Below are 22,937 nucleotides of genomic sequence, written 5' to 3' on the forward strand. Positions count from 1 at the left end.
CGCTTCCCTGGAAGAGGCGGCAGCAGCTGCTGTTGGTGGCTTGGAGGCGCTCTTCGAGGACGGGCCAGGAGCGAGCTTCGCTCTCAGGCATCGCTTGGCTGCGACTCGGCGGAAAGGGCTGGCAGTGCGCCTCGCTCACCGGCTCTCTCCCAAGACAGCACCTCTTGCACCCTCCATCCAGAACTGCAGCCAGCAGACAAGCGGGATGGCTGGCAGGCTGCAGTTCCAGATGGAGGGTGCAAGAGGCGCTGTCTTGGGAGTGCGCCGGCAAGCGAGGCAAGGCTTTTTTTGACTCTTGACAGCAGAGGACACGTGGGCACTTCAGGGGGGGCAGGCAAGGCAGGGGCCACAAACTATTGTCCGGCGGGCTGCAAATGACCCCCGGGCCGCATGTCTGAGACCCCTGGTGTAAAGGCTCTGGCCGGAGTGTCGTCCATCCTCCCTCACAAAGGAACAAGAGGCTCAGAGAAACCCACCTGCACCGCCCATCGAGATCAAACAGCGGGGAGTTGATACCCGAGAATTGGAGCGGGAACTGATAAAGTTGACAGTAACCACCTAGACGGGATGGTTTGGCGGGAAAAGGAGAGATGGACGTAATACTTGGGGGGGCGGGGTTGGTAAATGATATGTGTTGAAGACCCTTGGACTGGGAAACTGGAGAGGTTACAGGTCCCTAGGGAGGAAGCTGATTACCGAAGGAGAAGGGGGTGCTGCAGCGTCCTTCTTATTTTGGAGAGTCGGAGGCCACAGAGTGGCGCAGATGGTTCAGAGTGGAGAAGGAGGCGGTAGACTGGGAAGAGCAAGAACACCGGGCATGGCGTCTGGAAGAAGCCCAGAGGAAGGGGTACTTAATGGACCGTGGACCCCTCTATGAGGAGAGGGGGACCCTTATGAGACGGAGGTGCGAGATGAGATGACCCCGTTACCAGAACCGCAATTAGAGACTTTTCGCTTGGACAACACTAATCCGTTTTTGAAAGGACCCTGAGACGAGCTGAGTTGTAACCCCTTTGCAAAGGACATTTGGATGCCCTCGCTGGTCCCGTTGGAGATGAGAGAAACCGCAGAAGCTGAGTTTAGGCAAACAGATTTATTGTTATATATTCTAATAAAGACTAGTTGTGATTTTTTTAACACAAGTGTTTCCAGAGTCTCACTTAAAACTAGGGGAGGCAAGATATGAACCCTAACTAACAGTGGGTCGCAATATTTTGAGTTCTTCACAAAAGACTGCCCACACTCCTGGCACTCGTACGGTTGCTTTCCTCGATTGATTCTTTTATGGTTCACAAGTTGTGAACTCTGAGCAAAGAATTTCCAACACTTCTGGCATTTGTGTGGCTTCTCTCCCCTGTCGAGTACCTGATGGCTCAAAAGAGCTGATTTCCGTGCAAAACATTTCCCATATTCCTTACATTTCTATGGTTTTTCTCCTTTGTGGACTCTCTGGTGAATCAGAAGATTTATACTCAGAGAAAAACACTTGCCACAGACCTGGCATCGGTATGATTTCTCTCTCGTGTGTACAGTCTGATGCTTCAGAAACTTTGAATTCTGAATGAAACATTTCCCACATTCTTGACACTTGTAAAGTTGACCTCCGGTGTAGATTCTTTGAAAGTTCTCAAACTGGGAACTGTGATCAAAACTTTTTGACACTCCTGGCATTTGCACATTTTCTCTCTTATATGAACACTTTTGTGCCTCAGAAGGTGGGAGTTCTTACAAAAACAGTTCTCACACTCCTGACACTTCTAGAGTTTCTCACCTGTGTGGACTCTCCGATGCTTCACAATATCTGAAATTAGAACAAAACATTTCCTAAACTTGGGACACTTGTTGACGTGTCCTCCTTTGTGGACATCATAATGATTCATAAGTTGTGAATTCCAAGCAAATGATTAACCACACTCCTTGCATTTGTAGGTTTTCTCTCCTGTGTGGACTCTCTGGTGCACCAAAAGGTTTGAATTCTGGGTAAAACCTTTCCCACAATCCTCACATTTGTACGGTTTCTCACCTATGTGAATTCTTTTGTGCCTCCGAAGGTGTGAGTTAAGAGAAAAACACTTCTCACACTCCTGACATTTGAACGGTTTCTCACCGGTATGAACCCTTTTGTGCCTCAGAAGGTCTGAGTTCTGAGAAAAAGACTTCTCACACTCCTGACATTTGTACGGTTTCTCACCTGTATGAATTCTTTTGTGCCTCAGAAGGTCTGAGTTCTGAGAAAAACACTTCTCACACTCCTGACATTTGAACGGTTTCTCACCTGTATGAATTCTTTTGTGCTTCAGAAGGTGTGAGTTATGAGAAAAAGACTTCTCACACTCCTGACATTTGTACGGTTTCTCACCTGTATGTACTCTTTTGTGCGTCAGAAAGCTTGAGTTCTGAGAAAAAGACTTCTCACACTCCTGACATTTGTACGGTTTCTCACCTGTATGTACTCTTTTGTGCTTCAGAAGGTGTGAGTTCTGAGAAAAACACTTCTCACACTCCTGACATTTGAACGGTTTCTCACCTGTATGAATTCTTTTGTGCTTCAGAAGGTGTGAGTTCTGAGAAAAAGACTTCTCACACTCCTGACATTTGAACGGTTTCTCACCTGTATGAACTCTTTTGTGCTTCAGAAGGTGTGAGTTCTGAGAAAAACACTTCTCACACTCCTGACATTTGTACGGTTTCTCACCTGTATGTACTCTTTTGTGCGTCAGAAAGCTTGAGTTATGAGAAAAAGACTTCTCACACTCCTGACATTTGTACGGTTTCTCACCTGTATGTACTCTTTTGTGCGTCAGAAGGTGTGAATTCCGAGAAAAACACTTCTCACACTCCTGACATTTGAACGGTTTCTCACCTGTATGAACTCTTTTGTGCTTCAGAACGTGTGAGTTCTGAGAAAAAGACTTCTCACACTCCTGACATTGGTACGGTTTCTCTCCTGTATGCTGAGTCTTATGCTTCACCAACTCTGTCTTCTGAGGAAAACATTTATCACACTCCTTATATTTGTAGGGTTTTTCTCCTGTGTGAACTCTCTGGTGCACCAGAAGGATCCAATTTTGAGAAAAACATTTCCCACATTCTTGACATTTGTATCGTTTTTCTCCTCTGTGGACTCTCTGATGGCTCAAAAGGGTTGTACTGCAAGAAAAATGTTTGCTACACTTCAGGCATTTGTACGGTTTCTCTCTTGTATGAACTCTCTGATGCTTCATAACGTTTGGATTCCAGGTAAAACCTTTCCCGCACTCCTCAGATTGGTATGGTTTCTCTCCGCTGTGCCGAGTCTCATGTTTTTTCAAGTTTGTCTTTTGAGGAAGACATTTCTCACACTCCTGGCATTTGTGTGGCTTCTCCCTGACACTTTTCTTTGCAATGTGGGTCCTCTTGTGAAGGATCAGGGTCATCTTTTGGGCAAAATGTTTCCCACACAGGATGCATTTGTAGGGTTTCCCTGTAATTCTTTTAACATCGGTGTGAGTTTGCCTGTGTCTGACAAGATCCATTTTCTGCACAAAGCACTTGCTGCTCTTTGCACATATGGCTCTTTTCTTCAAATTATCTGCAGAGAAGAGAGACAAGCACAGACCAAGACTGAATTCTGGGTATGACCAGAAACGGACAATCTGCACCCAACGTGTCGCTCTCTTGGCTCCTGGTGATGCCCTCTGTCGTCTACATCATACTTTCATAACCCCCTTTCCGATCTCAGCATTTCTCTCCAACTTTTGGAATTATTTTTAATTACCAGGGAAAGAGGGGGCCTTACCCAGAGATGTCACCATCCTAGAATTCTCCTCCATGACTTCCCTCTGTAGGGCCCTCTGGTCAGGATCCAGCAGCGCCCACTCCTCCTGGGTGAAACACACCGCCACCTCTTCAAAGGTCACAGAAGACTGGAGAAAAAAGTATATTTTTCTCACAGCTCAGAGCTACTTTAATACAACCCTCCAAAACAGGTGTCTGAATCAGGCGAGATTGAGATATAAAGGGATTTCTCTGCCCCATGTTTGGGCTTGCCATAGGGAACTCTTGTGAGAAACCAATCTGATACAGGAGGGTCCTGCTTTTCTCACCATGGAGACAACTATGTTATACTTTCTTGATATACAGTAGGACCTCCATATCCACGGGAGATCAGATCCAAGCTTCCCGCTGATGCTGAACAACACGGATTATGTTATGTTGTTGTTGTTCAGTCGTTAAGTCGTGTTTGACTCTTCGTGACCCCATGGACCAGAGCACACCAGGCCCTCCTGTCTTCCACTGCCTCCCAGAGTTGGATCAAATTCATTTTGGTAGCCGATGACACTGTCCAACCATCTCGTCCTCTGTGGTCCCCTTCTCCTCTTGCCCTCACATTTTCCCAACATCAGGGGTTTTTCAGGGAGTCTTCTCTTCTCATGAGATGACCAAAGTATTGGAGCCTCAGCTTCAGGATCTGTCCTTCCACTGAGCACTCAGGATTGATTTTCTTCAGAAGGATTATGTTATAGCAAATTGTATTTTAGTAACCAATGCTTTCTTTAGCATGGTTTCTGGCTATTTCTTGTGGCCAATTTTGGTACTGACCTTGTGGAAAAAATTTATAGCTTGGATTTTTCTTTTAATATTTTTAATTTTTCAGACCGTGGATAAGTGAATCTGGCGATACAGATCCTGCAGATAAAGGGGCACTACTGTATAGGTGTTACAGCAAGGAACTCTTTTTAAAAAAATGGGCGACCAGCCAAATTCAGGACAGGCATGACTAAAGAATACAAAGGACTTTTAAGAGTTAAGCACTCAAAGCTGTGCGGTCTGGATGGGTGACTCCATCAGTTTTCATTTCTCTCATGTTTAATATCTCAATTTCCTGAAATCCCAAAGACAAAGCACTTCATGGTTTTTGTTTTGGAAATGTTCGGACACAAGCAAAACTGGAACAAATGCCCCATTGATTCTTCCCAGGAATGCGATGAGAGCATTTGCTGTACGGATGGACTGCAGTTTCGCCCTTCTGCTTACCTGATGGGGTTTCTCTCCGTCCGAGGGAAGGGAAGATGGCGGAGTCTTTGCTACTGGCATCATTCCAGCTCCTGTATGGGAATGCGGCATCAGTTGCAACCGTTTCTCACAGAGACAAAGATCAAAATCCTATAAACATGTACTAGAAATTCAGACCAATTCTAAAACTAATACAAAGAAAATAACAATGACAAAACTTTTCTGTGACCTTAAAAACTAATCGCTATCTTTTACTCAGATAGGAAGCCCACATTTTGTCGGAGGATTTGTCCCTGAGCCCTTTTTCTCTACTTTATTTTTAATGTTGTTTTGCTTTTGACCTGATATGGTAGAACAGATCAACACGGCTTCTTTTTTCTAAAACGTACTAGAAAGTAACTCCAGTAAAATGCAAAAGATTGCAAAGGAAGGGGGGAACGGCCAGCTCTTGGCCTGAGACTTAGGAGAGCTTGTTGCCACTGAAACTCAGAACTGCCATGAAACCCACGGGACGATCACAGCTCAGTTATTCTTCCACAACCAGACCTACCTCACAGGATTGTTGTTCTCAGGCCTGAGTTGTTAAGGAAAAAAAATTGCAAGGTCTTGAGCACATTGAGTCAAACATGGGATACAAACAGAATCATCGAATCCATGTGTGGAGAGACCAACCAGCGATGCAATGACAACTGGACGGAGTGAGACAATTTGGATTCTCCCCTATCCTGAATTTGTGTTTCAGGCACATAGATATGATTTCTATTTCCTTTCGGTGGAGCTTTTCTCTTTGACCTTCTGGCCATGAATCTAAGCACTCCTTTTCTCGTTTAAAGTCCTTTAAGTGTTGGTAATTAAACATTCCATCTCCTATGTGAGAGGTGCTGAGAACGTGGCGTCAGGTGCATACAATTCTCACAGAAACATATGCAATGTTCTCTTCCGGAAAGACAAATGAGTGGGCCCAAGATCAAATCCACCCTGAACTCTCTCTGGAGGCAAAAACGCTGAAATTGAGACTGTCCTCCTTTGGGCACCTCACGAAAAGGCAAGATTCTCTGGAAAAGACAATCATGTGGGGAAAAGTGGACGGCAGCAGGTGATGTGTCAACACAAAACAACCATTAAAACACAATATATAGAATGGGGGGGAGATACTCAGGGAGATATAAATGCAGGACATGCTTCTCCTCCATCCTTCAGACGGGGAGATCACCCTCTTCCTTTCCCCTGCCGGCATTTGACTTTACCCTGCAAACTGGCACCTCCTTCACCGCCTGGCGTGTTCCCCCTTGGCAGAAGATCCTGTCTGCTCTCCGGCTGTGCTGCCTTCTCTGTCACTGAGAAATCAGGCTGAATGTCCACAGGGAGATTTTTCCCCTGAAAGAGCAATGAAAGATTCAATCAAAAGGACGACAGAAAAGGAATGAGAGAGGGAGAAAGACTGGAAGGTTGGTGGTGGAATTTGGGGGTCAGGGGATGTCTGTCTTCTGGACATTTTCAAAGGACTGTAAGTCCCTTGTAGAACATCTTAAAAGATCCTCCTTTAAATTTGCGACCCGTTAGGTGGGAGGTGGACTATTTCTAGTGTATACGTGACTTATGGCCACCCTTTTCAGGCTTTTCCAGGAAGATAAGTGGTTTTCCATTCCCTTTTTAATGGGGTTATTTCTGGGACTGGGCCGCTCGCCCAAGGCTACCCAGGCTGGCTCTTTTCCCAGGAGGCCCAGTGGGGGGAATCAAACTCCCAACCTCTGGCTCTGCAGCCAGGGACCTCAGCCACTGAACTACCCACCCAGTCCCTGCACTGGATCCCTCATCCATTAGATAAAAGATGGAGGACTTCTGGGGTGTAGGAAGAGGTAGAGAGCCACCACCTCCAATCCCATCAGAAACCTCATCGTCTCCTTTGGTGGTGTCTCTGGGGCAGAAAGAGAAATCTGAAATTTTCTTACAGAAAAAATAACAAGGGTGGCTTGTTTTAAAGGAGGATCAAGCTTTCCACAGAGGTTTTTCTACTCTGAACCAAGATCCATGCTTCCTGTAGACTCTGCTTCCAAAGAGAAGAGGCGGTGCACCAAAGTTAGGCAGAACCGCAGAAGCTTGGGGGGGCCATGGCAGCACGAGGGGCCTCAGGAGGGGCTGTGGGGCAGAGGAAGGGGCCACAGGGACGGAGGCGACCCGTCTTAAGAGCCCCAAGTGGGAATCCTCTCACTTTCTGCTCCTCTTCTCCCTGACTCAGGAGGAAGCCTTCGGCCAGGGCCACCGCCTGGGAACTGCTCTCCGCTCCACATTCCCTCACCCAGCTGGACATCTCCGGGGGAAGGATGGCCAGGAACTGCTCTAGGATCACCAGGTCCAGGATCTCAGCCTTGGTGTGCCTTTCTGGCTTCAGCCACCGACAACAGAGACTGTGGAGTCGGCTGCAAGCTTCTCGGGGCCCTTCCGCTTCCACGTAGGAGAACCGCCTGAAGCTCTGGAGTTGTATATCTGAGCTGACAACATCCTCCTCCAAGATTTTCCGCAATGATCTCTCCCGGAATCTGGCACTGCTCTCAGCCATGAGGACATCAGAAGTTCTTCCTCGATCAAGGTCAACGAACGCCTGCTGCTAAATTGCTGGTGTATGTTCTAAGAAAGCCATTTAGGGGAATCAAAGGGGTCCTTCCTTCTCTCTCTCTCTCTCTCTCTCTCAGTAAAGATTGTCTTTATCAGATGACATTCTTCACAGGCTGCAAAGGCAGGACATTTTTTCTGCTAATGATGATCATTACATTCTAGAAGAAAGAAAAAAGTTGGAAATGACAAAAGCCGCCAGCCACAGCTCCCCTCTCCTCTTCCTCCATCTCCTGCTGAGTGCTCAGTGCACCTCTCTTACACCTAACCGTGATAACATTGGTCTTAATTTAGGGGGGTCTCTGAGCTAAGAGAAAGAGCTGTCTGGACATCTCAGTGAGTCAGACGCTTGGCAGGGGAGCCATAAGTTGGGAGCTCGATTCCCCCTCTGTGCCTCCTGCCAGTCGAGCCAGCCTGGGTAGCTTTGGGGGAGGAACACAATCCCAGGGTGTCCCCCAAAAAAGAGAAGGGGACACCACTTCGATGTGTTCTCCTCTTAGAAAACCATGAAAAGGGTCATCAAATGTCAGAACTGACTTCATAGCATAGGAGGAGGAGGAGGCCTGGGAAAATCCTATTTTTGGGCTCCTCTTCCCCGTTAACGGACAACCAAGCCAGCTTCTGTCGGTGGTCGTGTGATCGGCCGAGGGGGGGGGGGGCTGCAAGGCTTTTCATCAGGAAACCAAACTTTGGGGGCCAATCTGGAGGAGGGGAAGAGATCCTCTCTCGCTGCCTATTCACCTCCTCCAGGATCCCCCGACCTCAAATCCTTGGGGAGACTCGCCATCCCCCCCGAAGTGCATTGAGGGGCAAAAGGGAAAGGGGCTCCCCACGTCCCTGACTGGAGCCTAGGCACCCTTGGGAGAAGCTGGCTCCCCTTTCCCCCCCCCAAAGGAATTGAGAGGAGACACACGAGGGGATTATTTGGGAGGGAGAAGCCTTGGTCTTGGGAGACTTCCAACCCCCATCCCAGGTTGCCTTCCCCTCGAGAAATCCCAATTCCCTGCACTTAACCCTTGGGTTGCCTGGCCGGTTCACTCGATCTTGCCACAATGCACCTAGATTCTAGAACCTTCCATTGTAATGCATTACAATCTGACTTTAATGGAGTCTCTTTCAGGTCGAAGATCGGGACCTGCCCAGATTTCCCGCCCAAAAATCCCCCCCCCCTCGAACCACTCCGAAACAAAAAACCCAAAATCTGGAGCCACCCCTGAATCTCACCTGATCTCCTCTCCCATTTCCAGGGGGAGGTCTGGGCCTTTGAACCCTCCCTTTCAATCTTCCATCATCTCCCTCCCCTCAGACTCCTTTGCTCTTGGCTGCCACTCTTGTCTCCCACTTCCTATCATGTGACTGAAGCCAAGCCAGGCTCCTGGCAAGGGAAGCGCCGACCCCTCCAATCTGCCGCCTGAGCTCAGAGGTGAAGGGCAGAGTCCGGCCTGGATTTGTCTCCTCAGCAGCCCTGGGAGAAGTTTTGAGAGCAGGATCCGTCGGGAAGCATCTGTCTATCTCTTTCTCTCCTGCTTCCCACCCTCGGGTTTCTTCTCCAGCCGAGGCCTTTGCCTCTTGTGTTGATCTCGTAACTTCCACGGTGCCCCTGATGTATATCACTAAGAGGAAAAGGCCAGGAATATCCAGCTAAAATGTGTGGCCCTGCAGGGGAGGGGAAAGGATTGGACAGCCATCTGTCCGGGATGGCTGGAGGTCTCCTGCCTTGGGCAGGGGGTTGGACTAGAAGACCTCAAAGGTCCCTTCCAACCCTATGACGATTCTCTGATCCTATGATCTGTTCTCTAACATCCCAGAGTGCAGGATGCGTGATGATGGGCTCAAGCTACAGGAGCCCAGATTTAGGATGAATATCAGGAAAAAACTCCCTAACTGTTAGAGCGGTACGACGAAGGAGCCAATGAACTGAAGAGGGGGTGAACGTGCAACGATTCGTGTGGATGAATTGAAGGTGACAGAAACAGGGCATTTTTTGGCCATACTCACTGAAAGCAGCAAAATCAGGGAGCTGGACAGGGGACAGGCTATATTTGTCTTCATTGTGGAAGGGTTTGTCACACTCGAATTGACCTCCTCAGCCACACTAGATACTGTTCCAAGTCCTCCATACAGAGCACGTCACCCTAGTGTCTCAAGACTGAAGGATGCCTAATCTGGAATCTGACCCTGAGACAGAATTCTGAGAGTTCCAGCCCACAGACCCACACTTAAAGATATCGACATTTCACTCACCTGGACCAAGGCCTATCTCCGAGGTTACATGGCTCTCATGGACGTTACTTCCTGTGGTTAATGTACAGAAAAAGGAAGCTGGCGCTCTGTTCACTGGGAGTTGTAGCATCACTGCCCTTTATGCTCTCTCTAGGGCGCCTTCTGAAGAGCCACAATGCACAATTTCCTCATTCTGGTCAGTGGTTTGTAAAATATGACAAGTGATAATAAACAAAGCTAATGAGTTCTCTCCTGGCCGCGGTCTACTTTTCCTATTAACTGGTGTTATTTCAAAATAGAACCATACAACCACACAATGTTTTTGTTTGTTTGTTTTTGGACTTACTGCCAGATTGTTGATCACCGCTACCTGCCTTCATATCAGGAAGGAGTCTTCCTGAGCAAAGACTTTAAAACTGAAGGGAGTCTGGAGATGCTAGTGCTGCTTTTTGTGATTGTTTGTGTGTGTGTGTGTGTCTGTGTTTGTGTCTGTGTGTTTGTGTGTATGCCAAATGCTACATGCGGCCAATCACATAAGCAGGAAGGTGAATCACTCCAACTGCATTTGTGTGGCAGTAAATGCATGCACAAGGAGCCCCATATCTTCAGGGCTCAGTTCCAAGGCCCCCTGCTGGTGCTAAAAATGTGGATTATAGCGAATGCTCAAATTGAGTCTTTCTGACTACAGTACTGATAGGAACCATCATGATTCCAATCATATCCATGTGGCTCTGATGTGTCAGAAATGCCACAGTGGCAGTTTTTTTATTTTTACTTCCCTCCCCCTAAAAAAATACCAGTTTGTTGGTGAACCAAATTGTAAAGTTTATAAAAGGTAAAGGTTCCCCTTGAGAATTTTTGTCCAGTAATGTTCGCCTCTAGGAGGCGGTGCTCATCCCCGTTTCGAAGCCATAGAGCCAGCGTTTTGTCCGAAGACAATCTTCCGTGGTCACATGGCCAGTGCGACTTAGACACGGAACGCTGTTACCTTCCCACCAAGGTGGTCCCTATTTATCTACTCGCATTTGCATGCTTTCAAACTGCTAGGTTGGCGGGAGGTGGGACAAGCGACGGGTGCTCACTCCGTCACGTGGATTTGATCTTACGACTGCTTGGTCTTCTGACCCTGCAACACACAAAGGCTTCTGCGGTTTAGCTCACAGTTCTGAAGTGATTTATCTTTGTCTCTTTTTTCTACATCACAGACACTTGACATTTTAACAGGGGTGTATAAGCTTTTTATATTCACTGTATATCCCTTTCTTGTTGTGCCTTGTGAGGTGTGAATTCCAAGAGAAACATTTCCCACACTATGCGCATTTGTAGGTTTTTCTCCTGTCTCGACTCTCTGGTGAATTAGAAGGTTTCAGTTGTGAGAAAAACATATCCCATATTTTTGTGGCACTGGTATAGTTTCTCTCCAGTTTGTAAATTCTTGTGGGTGTGAGACGTGAGGCGAGAGTGTAAAGCAGGGGTCTCAAACTCAATTTACCTGGGGGCCGCTGGAGGCAGAGTCTGGATGAGGCTGGGCCGCATCAGATGTTCTGCCCAGGAGTTTCCTTAGCCCGGCTGGGGCTCCGAGGAGGAGGGGCGCATGAGCCCTCGTCGCCGGCCACGACCCCCTCTGGCTCCTTCTTCACTACCACCACCAGCACCAGGAGCAGGATGAAGAAGTGGAGGAGGGAGGGCAGGTCGGCGACCGCCTAGCAGGGAGGAGGGCATGACATAATTTTTTAAAAAACCTCACAGAATCGCCAAAGGAGGAAAGCCCCCATCGGTACTGGCGAAATTAAACAGAACGGGGTGCCCTACACAGGTGTACACACGCATGCATACACACATGCACACACACACACACACACATGGCAGTCTGGCAACCTTCCTCTGAAGGCCCCCCTCAAAAAAAGGCGCACTCAGCAGCAGCAGGTACCCCCACCACGACAGAGGAGCAAACTTTAAGAGGCGAGCCCAGGCAGCCTCCAGAGTCGAGGCGGTTGAAGCAGGACGAAAAGGAGGAGGAAGCGCTGGCCGGGCTGGTGCTGGGGGAGCCGAGAGAGAAAGAGAGCCAGAGAGCCGCTTCCCTGGAAGAGGCGGCAGCAGCTGCTGTTGGTGGCTTGGAGGCGCTCTTCGAGGACGGGCCAGGAGCGAGCTTCGCTCTCAGGCATCGCTTGGCTGCGACTCGGTGGAAAGGGCTGACAGTGCGCCTCGCTCACTGGCTCTCTCCCAAGACAGCACCTCTTGCACCCTCCATCCAGAACTGCAGCCAGCAGACAAGCGGGCTGGCTGGCAGGCTGCAGTTCTGGATGGAGGGTGCAAGAGGCGCTGTCTTGGGAGTGCGCCGGCAAGCGAGGCAAGGCTTTTTTTGACTCTGGACAGCAGAGGACACGTGGGCACTTCAGGGGGGGCAGGCAAGGCAGGGGCCACAAACTATTGTACGGCGGGCTGCAAATGACCCCCGGGCCACATGTCTGAGACCCCTGGTGTAAAGGCTCTGGCCGGAGTGTCGTCCGTCCTCCCTCACAAAGGAACGAGAGGCTCAGAGAAACCCACCTGCACCGCCCATCGAGACCAAACAGCGGGGAGTTGATATTTGAGAATTGGAGCGGGAACTGATAAAGTTGACAGTAGCCACCTAGACAGGGGATGGTTTGGTGGGAAAAGGAGAGATGGACGTAATACTTGGGAGGGGGGGTTGGTAAATGATGTGTTGAAGACCCTTGAACTGGGAAATTGGAGAAGGTACGGGTCCCTAGGGAGGAAGCTGATTACCGAAGGAGAAGGGGGTGCTGCAGCGTCCTTCTTATTTTGGAGAGTCGGAGGCCACAGAGTGGCGCAGATGGTTCAGAGTGGAGAAGGAGGCGGTAGACTGGGAAGAGCAAGAACGCCGGGCATGGCGTCTGGAAGAAGCCCAGAGGAAGGGGTACTTAATGGACCGTGGACCCCTCTATGAGGAGAGGGGGACCCTTATGAGACGGAGGTGCGAGATGAGATGACCCCGTTACCAGAACCGCAATTAGAGACTTTTCGCTTGGACAACACTAATCCGTTTTTGAAAGGACCCTGAGACGAGCTGAGTTGTAACCCCTTTGCAAAGGACATTTGGATGCCCTCGCTGGTCCCGTTGGAGATGAAAGAAACCGCAGAAGCTGAGTTTAGGCAAACAAATTTATTGTTATATATTCTAATAAAGACTAGTTGTGATTTTTTAACACAAGTGTTTCCAGAGTCTCACTTAAAACTAGGGGAGGCAAGATATGAACCCTAGCTAACAGTGGGTTGCAATATTTTGAGTTCTTCACAAAAGACTGCCCACACTCCTGGCACTCGTACGGTTGCTTTCCTCGAGTGATTCTTTTATGGTTCACAAGTTGTGAACTCTGAGCAAAGCATTTCCCACACTTCTGGCATTTGTGTGGCTTCTCTCCCCTGTCGAGTACCTGATGGCTCAAAAGAGCTGATTTCCGTGCAAAACATTTCCCATATTCCTTACATTTCTATGGTTTTTCTCCTTTGTGGACTCTCTGGTGAATCAGAAGATTTATACTCAGAGAAAAACACTTGCCACAGACCTGGCATCGGTATGATTTCACTCTCGTGTGTACAGTCTGATGCTTCAGAAACTTTGAATTCTGAATGAAACATTTCCCACATTCTTGACACTTGTAAAGTTGACATCCGGTGTGGATTCTTTGAAAGTTCTCAAACTGGGAACTGTGATCAAAACTTTTTGACATTCCTGGCATTTGCACATTTTCTCTCTTATATGAACACTTTTGTGCCTCAGAAGGTGGGAGTTCTTACAAAAACAGTTCTCACACTCCTGACACTTCTAGAGTTTCTCACCTGTGTGGACTCTCCGATGCTTCACAATATCTGAAATTAGAACAAAACATTTCCTAAACTTGGGACACTTGTTGACGTGTCCTCCTTTGTGGACATCATAATGATTCATAAGTTGTGAATTCCAAGCAAATGATTTCCCACAATCCTTACATTTGTACGGTTTCTCACCTGTATGAACTCTTTTGTGCCTCAGAAGGTTTGAGTTCTGAGAAAAACACTTCTCACACTCCTCACATTTGTACAGTTTCTCACCTGTATGAATTCTTTTGTGCCTCCGAAGGTGTGAGTTAAGAGAAAAACACTTCTCACACTCCTGACATTTGTACGGTTTCTCACCTGTATGTACTCTTTTGTGCTTCAGAAGGTGTGAGTTCTGAGAAAAAAACTTCTCACACTCCTGACATTTGTACGGTTTGTCACCTGTATGAACTCTTTTGTGCTTCAGAAGGTCTGAGTTCTGAGAAAAACACTTCTCACACTCCTGACATTTGAATGGTTTCTCACCTGTGTGAACTCTTTTGTGCTTCAGAAGGTCTGAGTTATGAGAAAAACACTTCTCACACTCCTGACATTTGAATGGTTTCTCACCGGTATGAACTCTTTTGTGTCTGAGAAGGTTTGAGTTCTGAGAAAAACACTTCTCACACTCCTGACATTTGTACAGTTTCTCACCTGTATGAATTCTTTTGTGCCTCCGAAGGTGTGAGTTAAGAGAAAAACACTTCTCACACTCCTGACATTTGTACGGTTTCTCACCTGTATGTACTCTTTTGTGCTTCAGAAGGTGTGAGTTCTGAGAAAAAGACTTCTCACACTCCTGACATTTGTACGGTTTCTCACCTGTATGAACTCTTTTGTGCTTCAGAAGGTCTGAGTTCTGAGAAAAACACTTCTCACACTCCTGACATTTGTACGGTTTCTCACCTGTGTGAACTCTTTTGTGCGTCACAAGGTGTGAATTCCGAGAAAAAGACTTCTCACACTCCTGACATTTGAACGGTTTCTCACCTGTATGTACTCTTTTGTGCGTCACAAGGTGTGAATTCCGAGAAAAAGGCTTCTCACACTCCTGACATTGGTACGGTTTCTCACCTGTGTGGACTCTCTGATGATTCACAAGGTGTGAATTCTGGATAAAATCTTTCCCACACTCCTGACATTGGTACGGTTTCTCTCCTGTGTGCTGAGTCTTATGCTTCACCAACTCTGTCTTCTGAGGAAAACATTTATCACACTCCTTATATTTGTAGGGTTTTTCTTCTGTGTGGACTCTCTGGTGCACCAGAAGGATCCAATTTTGAGAAAAACATTTCCCACATTCTTGACATTTGTATCGTTTTTCTCCTCTGTGGACTCTCTGATGGCTCAGAAGGGTTGTACTGCAAGAAAAATGTTTGCTACACTTCAGGCATTTGTACGGTTTTTCTCTTGTATGAACTCTCTGATGCTTCATAACGTTTGGATTCCAGGTAAAACCTTTCCCGCACTCCTCAGATTGGTATGGTTTCTCTCCGCTGTGCCGAGTCTCATGCTTTTTCAAGTCTGTCTTTTGAGGAAGACATTTCTCACACTCCTGGCATTTGTGTGGCTTCTCCCTGATACTTTTCTTTGCAATGTGGGTCCTCTTGTGAAGGATCAGGGTCATCTTTTGGGCAAAATGTTTCCCACACAGGATGCATTTGTAGGGTTTCCCTCCAGTAATTCTTTTAACATTTGTGTGTGTTTGCCAATGTCTGACAAGATCCATTTTCTGCCCAAAGCACTTGCTGCTCTTTGCACATATGGCTCTTTTCTTCAAATTCTCTGCAGAGAAGAGAGACAAGCACAGACCAAGTCTGAATTCTGGGTATGACCAGAAACGGACAATCTGCACCCAACGTGTCGCTCTCTTGGCTCCTGGTGATGCCCTCTGTCATCTATATCATAGTTTCATAACCCCCTTTCCATTCACCCCCTTTCCGATATCAGCATTTCTCTCCACCTTTTGAATTAATTTTTTCAATTACCAGGAAAAGAGTAGGCCTTACCCAGAGATGTCACCATCCTAGAATTCTCCTCCATGACTTCCCTCTGTAGGGCCCTCTGGTCAGGATTCAGCAGCGCCCACTCCTCCTGGGTGAAACACACGGCCACCTCTTCAAAGGTCACAGAGGCCTGGAGAAAAAAGTATATTTTTCTCACAGCTCAGAGCTACTTTAATACGACCCTCCAAAACAGGTGTCTGAATCAGGCGAGATAGAGATATAAAGGGATTTCTCTGCCCCATGTTTGGGCTTGCCATAGGGAACTCTTGTGAGAAACCAATCTGATACAGGAGGGTCCTGCTTTTCTCACCATGGAGACAACTATGTTATACTTTCTTGATATACAGTAGGACCTCTATATCCACGGGAGATCAGATCCAAGCTTCCCGCTGATGCTGAACAACACGGATTATGTTATGTTGTTGTTGTTCAGTCGTTAAGTCGTGTCTGACTCTTCGTGACCCCATGGACCAGAGCACACCAGGCCCTCCTGTCTTCCACTGCCTCCCGGAGTTGGATCAAATTCATTTTGGTCGCTTCGATGACACTGTCCAACCATCTCGTCCTCTGTGGTCCCCTTCTCCTCTTGCCCTCACATTTTCCCAACATCAGGGGTTTTTCAGGGAGTCTTCTCTTCTCATGAGATGACCAAAGTATTGGAGCCTCAGCTTCAGGATCTGTCCTTCCACTGAGCACTCAGGATTGATTTTCTTCAGAAGATTATGTTGTATCAAATTGTATTTTAATAGCGAATGCTTTCTGTAGCATGGTTTCTGGCTATCTCTTGTGGCCAATTTTGGTATTGACCTTGTGGAAAAAATTTATAGCTTGGATTTTTCTTTTAATATTTTTAATTTTTCAGACCGTGGATAAGTGAATCTGGCGATACAGATCCTGCAGATAAAGGGGCTCTACTGTATAGGTGTTACAGCAAGGAACTCTTTTTAAAAAAATGGGCGACCAGCCAAATTCAGGACGGGCATGACTAAAGAATACAAAGGACTTTTAAGAGTTAAGCACTCAAAGCTGTGCGGTCTGGATGGGTGACTCCATCAGTTTTCATTTCTCTCATGTTTAATATCTCAATTTCCTGAAATCCCAAATACAAAGCACTTAATGGTTTTTGTTTTGGAAATATTCGGACACAAGCAAAACTGGAACAAATGCCCCCTTGATTCTTCCCAGGAATGCGATGAGAGCATTTGCTGTACGGATGGACTGCAGTTTAGCCCTTCTGCTTACCTGATGGGGTTCCTCTCCATCCGAGGGAAGGGAAGATGGCGGAGTCTTTGCTACTGGCATCATTCCAGCTCCTGTATGGGAATGCGGCATCAGTTGCAACCGTTTCTCACAGAGACAAAGATCAAAATCCTATAAACATGTACTAGAAATTCAGACCAATTCTAAAACTAATACAAAGAAAATAACGAGGACAAAACTTTTCTGTGACCTTAAAAACTAATTGCTATCTTTTACTCAGAGAGGAAGCCCACATTTTGTTTGAGGATTTGTCCCTGAGCCCTTTTTGTCTACTTTATTTTTAATGTTGTTTTGCTTTTGACCTGATATGGTAGAACAGATCAACACGGCTTCTTTTTTCTAAAACATACTAGAAAGTAACTCCAGTAAAATGCAAAAGATTGCAAAGGAAGGGGGGAATGGCCAGCACTTAGCCTGAGACTTAGGAGAGCTTGTTGCCACTGAAACTCAGAACTGCCATGAAACCCACGGGACGATCACAGCTCAGTTATTCTTCCACAACCTGACCTACCTTACAGGATTGTTGTTCTCAGGCCTGAGTTGTTAAGGAAAAAAAATTGCAAGGTCTTGAGCACATTGAGTCAAACATGGGATACAAACAGAATCATCGAATCAATGTGTGGAGAGACCAACCAGCGATGCAATGACAACTGGACGGAGTGAGACAATTTGGATTCTTCCCTATCCTGAATTTGTGTTTCAGGCACATAGATATGATTTCTATTTCCTTTCGGTGGAGCTTTTCTCTTTGACCTTCTGGCCATGAATCTAAGCACTCCTTTTCTTGTTTAAAGTCCTTTAAGTGTTGGTAATTAAACATTCCATCTCCTATGTGAGAGATGCTGAGAACGTGGCGTCAGGTGCATACAATTCTCACAGAAACATATGTAATGTTCTCTTCCGGAAAGACAAATGAGTGGGCCCAAGATCAAATCGACCCTGAACTCTCTCTGGAGGCAAAAACGCTGAAATTGAGACTGTCCTCCTTTGGGCACCTCATGAAAAGACAAGATTCTCTGGAAAAGACAATCATGTGGGGAAAAGTGGACGGCAGCAGGTGATGTGTCAACACAAAACAACCGTTAAAACACAATATATAGAATGGGGGGGAGATACTCAGGGAGATATAAATGCAGGACATGCTTCTCCTCCATCCTTCAGACAAGGAGATCACCCTCTTCCTTTCCCCTGCCGGCATTTGACTTTACCCTGCAAACTGGCACCTCCTTCACCGCCTGGCGTGTTCCCCCTTGGCAGAAGATCCTGTCTGCTCTCCGGCTGTGCTGCCTTCTCTGTCACTGAGAAATCAGGCTGAATGTCCACAGGGAGATTTTTCCCCTGAAAGAGCAATGAAAGATTCAATCAAAAGAACGACAGAAAAGGAATGAGAGAGGGAGAAAGACTGGAAGGTTGGTGGTGGAATTTGGGGGTCAGGGGATGTCTGTCTTCTGGACATTTTCAAAGGACTGTAAGTCCCTTGTAGAACATCTTAAAAGATCCTCCTTTAAATTTGCGACCCATTAGGTGGGAGGTGGACTATTTCTAGTGTATACGTGACTTATGGCCACCCTTTTCAGGCTTTTCCAGGAAGATAAGTGGTTTTCCATTCCCTTTTTAATGGGGTTATTTCTGGGACTGGGCCGCTGGCCCAAGGCTACCCAGACTGGCTCTTTTCCCAGGAGGCCCAGTGGGGGGAATCAAACTCCCAACCTCTGGCTCTGCAGCCAGGGACCTCAGCCACTGAACTACCCACCCAGTCCCTGCACTGGATCCCTCATCCATTAGATAAAAGATGGAGGACTTCTGGAGTGTAGGAAGAGGTAGAGAGCCACCACCCACAACCCTATCAGAAACCTCACCGTCTCCTTTGGCGGTGTCTCTGGGGCAGAAAGAGAAACCTGGAATTTTCTTACAGAAAAAATAACAAGGGTGGCTTGTTTTAAAGGAGGATCAAGCTTTCCACAGAGGTTTTTCTACTCTGAACCAAGATCCATGCTTCCTGTGGAGACTTTGCTTCCAAAGAGAAGAGGCGGTGCACCAAAGCTAGGCAGAACCGCAGAAGCTTGGGGGGGCCATGGCAGCACGAGGGGCCTCAGGAGGGGCTGTGGGGCAGAGGAAGGGGCCACAGGGATGGAGGTGACCCGTCTTAAGAGCCCCAAGTGGGAATCCTCTCACCTCCTGCTCCTCTTCTGCCTGACTCAGGAGGAAGCCTTCGGCCAGGGCCACCGCCTGGGAACTGGTCTCCGCTCCACATTCCCTCACCCAGCTGGACATCTCCGGGGGAAGGATGGCCAGGAACTGCTCCAGGATCACCAGGTCCAGGATCTGAGCCTTGGTGTGCCTTTCTGGCTTCAACCACTGACGGCAGAGACCGTGGAGTCGGCTGCAAGCATCTCGGGGCCCTTCCGCTTCCTCGTAGGAGAACCGCCTGAAGCTCTGGAGTTGTGTATCTGAGCTGACAACATCCTCCTCCAAGATTTTCCGCAATGACCTCTCCCAGAATCGGGCACTGCTCTCCGCCATGAGGACATCAGAAGTTCTTCCTCGATCAAGGTCAACGAACGCCTGCTGCTAAATTGCTGGTGTATGTTCTAAGAAAGCCATTTAGGGGAATCAAAGGGGTCCTCCCTTCTCTCTCTCTCTCTCTCTCTGAGTAAAGATCGTCTTTATCAGATGACACTCTTCACAGCCTGCAAAGGCAGGACATTTTTTCTGCTAATGATGATCATTTCATTCTAGGAGAAAGGAAAAAAAATTGGAAATGACAAAATCCGCCAGCCACAGCTCCCCTCTCCTCTCCCTCCATCTCCTGCTGAGGGCTCAGTGCACCTCTCTTACACCTAACCGTGATAACATTGGTCTTAATTTAGGGGGGTCTCCGAGGTAAGAGAAAGAGCTGTCTGGACATCTCAATGAGTCAGGCACTTGGCAGGGGAGCCAGAGGTTGGGAGTTTGATTCCCCCTCTGTGCCTCCTGCTAGTCGAGCCAGCCTGGGTAGCCTTGGGGGAGGAACACAATCCCAGGTTGTCCCCAGAAGAAGGGAAGGGGACGCCGCTTCGGTGTATTCTCCGCTTAGAAAACCCTGAAAAGGGTCACCAAATGTCAGAACTGACTTTATAGCTTAGGAGGAGGAAGAGCCCCGGGAAAATCCTATTGATGGGCTCCTCTTCCCCATCAACTGACAACCTAGCCAGCTTCTGTAGGTGGTCGTGTGGTCGGCCGAGAGGGGGGGGGACTGCAAGGCTTTGCATCAGAAAACCAAACTTTGGGGGCCAATCTGGAGGAGGGGAAGAGATCCTCTCTCACTGCCTCTTCGCCTCCTCATGGATCCCCCGACCCCAAATCCTTGGGGAGACTCACCATCCCCCCCCGAAGTGCATTGAGGGGCAAAAGGGAAAGGGGCTCCCCACGTCCCTGACCGGAGCCTAGGCACCCTTGGGAGAAACTGGCTCCCCTTTTCCCCTCCAAAGGAATTGAGAGGAGACACAGGACGGGATTATTTCGGAGGGAGAAGCCTTGGTCTTGGGAGACTTCCAACCCCATTCCAGGTTGCCTTCCCCTCGAGAAATCCCAATTCTCTGCACTTAACCTTCGGTTGCCTGACCGGTTCACTGGATCTTGCCACAATGCATCCAGATTCTAGAACCTTCTATTGCATTGCATTGCAATCTGACTATAATGGAGTCCGTTTGCTCCTTCCTTGATTTGAGGGAAGGTCCAGGATCTCGATCTGCCCAGATTTCCCGCCCAAAAAATCCCTCTGCTTTTTTCCAGGTCGATTCTCATCCCCCCCCCCCCCGCCTGCAACCACTCCAAAACAAAACAAAAAACAAAATCCGGAGCCACTCCTTCTCACCTGATCTCCTCTCCCATTTCCAGGGGGAGGTCTGGGCCTTTGAACCCTCCCTTTCAATCTTCCATCATCTCCCTCCCCTCAGGCTCCTTTGCTCTTGTCTCCCACTTCCTATCAGGTGACTGAAGCCAAGCCAGGCTCCTGGCAAGGGAAGCGCCGACCCCTCCAATCTGCAGCCTGAGCTCGGAGGTGAAGGGCAGAGTCCGGCCTGGATTTGCTCCTCAGCAGCCCTGGGAGATGTTTTGGAAGCAGGATCTTCTCTTTCTCTCTTTCTCTCTCTTTCCTGCTTCCCACACTCCGAGAACTCCATGCCCAGCGAATACTGGGCGGCCTCTGGTTTCTTCTCCAGCCGAGGCCTTTGCCTCTTGTGGGGATCTCGTAACCTCCACTCTGCCCCTGAGGTATATCACTAAGAGGAAAAGGCCAGGGAAATTCAGCTAAAATGTGTGGCACTGCAGAGGAGGGGAACGGATTGGACAGCCATCTGTCTGGGATGGCTGGAGGCCTCCTGCCTTGGGCAGGCGGTTGGACTAGATGACCTCCAAGATCCCTTCCCAACCCTATGACGATTCTCTGACTCTATGATCTGTTCTCAGTCATCCCAGAGTGCAGGATGCGTGATGATGGGCTCAAGCTACAGGAGGCCAGATTTAGGCTGAATATCAGGAAAAAACTCCCTAACTGTTAGAGAAGTACGACGAAGGAACCCATGAACTTGGCAGGCGTTGAGCGCTCCAACGCTGGAGGGTTTCAAGAGAAGATTCAGACAACCGCTTGGCTGATGTCCTTTGACTTGGATTCCTGCCTTGAGCAGGAGGTTGGACTCGATGGCCTTCGAGACCCTTTCAAGCTCCATTATTCTAGGCTTCCCTATTATTGGAAGACAGCTCCCATCAGCCGCAGCTGGTGTTGCACATCCTGAGGAACGCTGGAAGTTGTAACAGGAGAACTTCACTTTGGTCATTGCTTTACTCAAAGAGTAAAGTAAGGCTTATATTGTACAGTACTATATACACTTTCCAAGGCTCTACAGCAACAAGATATTGTTGGGTGTCTTCGCTTGCCCATGTTCTCTAAGGTTTAACTACCGACTCCACACACCAAATCTGCGGTATTAATCCTAGAGGCATGACAATCCAAGGAGGACAGGACTGACCAACAACTCACTCACTGGCTCAAGCCCAACGTGTTTGAAGCAATCTCCTGAGTCCACTGGAAGGAGAGCAGGGGCAAAAATCAATTTCTTTGGGGAGATGCTGCCAGAGGAGAGCTTTGCTGATACAGTAGGACTCCGATATCCATGGGATCAGTTCACACCAATTCACTTCTCCACAATCTAAAAATATTTGAAATATTAAAAGAAAAATTCTAGAAATACAGTGGTGCCTCGCTTAACGGGCGCTCCGTTTAACGATGAAATCACATAGCGATTAACTAAATCGCTTTGCGATGATCGGTACCCTGTTTCGCTTACCAATCATCGCAAAGCGATGATTTTCCCCCAGCTGATCAGCGGTTCCAAAATGGCTGCCGGATAAAAAAAATGGTCAGCCGCTGTTTTCTGGGACGGATTCCTCGCTTATCGGGCAGCGAAAATGGCCACTGTATGGAGGATTTTCGCTTAAAGGTGAGTCTGAAGCCCATAGGAACACACTGAAAGGCTATTTTTGCTGCACCGGTTATCGTCGCTATGCGAGGCACCACTGTATATATTTCTCAAGATGAAGTTAGCACAACAGGCCCCCAGAGGGCGCCAGAGACCATGCTAGGTACAGCATTCACTAGCATTCATATGCATCATAAACATAGGCGGGAGTGGGGAGGATTTGAAACTGATATCCCATGGCTATGGGGTTCCTTCTGTATTATGAACCCTAATAACGACAAACACTTATGTCCTCGATCAAATCAAAAGGGTGTCCAGTTGCTGATGTTCAAGATCTGAAAGTGTGAAGCTCAACAACTGGACTTTGGAATGGGAGAAACAAGAACAAAGGTAGATTGGAAATCACAAAACGAAGAGCAGGTGAACGTGCAACGATTCGTGTGAATGAACTCAAGGTGACAGAAACAGGACATTTTTTTGCCATACTCACTTCAGAAACAACAATCTCAGAAGAAATGGT

General features: G+C 47.8%; 3 protein-coding genes across 3 annotated transcripts in view; all 3 read right to left on the minus strand.

Moving 5' to 3' along the window:
- The window catches only part of LOC144583071 (uncharacterized), a 22,796-nt gene extending 13,688 nt beyond the window's left edge, over positions 1-9,108 (minus strand). Inside the window, exon 1 of the mRNA XM_078388106.1 lies at positions 8,833-9,108. The gene's annotated coding sequence lies outside the window, so the exon portion shown is untranslated. The remainder of the gene's footprint in view (positions 1-8,832) is intronic.
- LOC110070521 (uncharacterized) lies at positions 1,079-22,793 on the minus strand. Its single transcript, XM_078388094.1, has 6 exons — positions 20,815-22,793; positions 19,134-19,693; positions 18,167-18,296; positions 16,941-17,011; positions 3,779-3,905; positions 1,079-3,571 (listed from the first exon to the last, which is right to left on the minus strand). The coding sequence occupies exons 2-6, from the start codon at positions 19,479-19,481 to the stop codon at positions 1,905-1,907; spliced, it is 2,343 nt and encodes a 780-aa protein (XP_078244220.1). The 5' UTR covers positions 19,482-19,693; positions 20,815-22,793; the 3' UTR covers positions 1,079-1,904.
- Positions 12,983-15,319, minus strand: LOC144586939 (uncharacterized). The gene is made up of 2 exons (XM_078386109.1): positions 15,078-15,319; positions 12,983-14,945 (listed from the first exon to the last, which is right to left on the minus strand). The coding sequence occupies exons 1-2, from the start codon at positions 15,317-15,319 to the stop codon at positions 13,661-13,663; spliced, it is 1,527 nt and encodes a 508-aa protein (XP_078242235.1). The 3' UTR covers positions 12,983-13,660.
- Positions 22,794-22,937: the final 144 nt, after the last annotated feature.

This window comes from Pogona vitticeps, chromosome 2, assembly GCF_051106095.1.
Source record: "Pogona vitticeps strain Pit_001003342236 chromosome 2, PviZW2.1, whole genome shotgun sequence".
Lineage (NCBI taxonomy): Eukaryota > Metazoa > Chordata > Lepidosauria > Squamata > Agamidae > Pogona > Pogona vitticeps.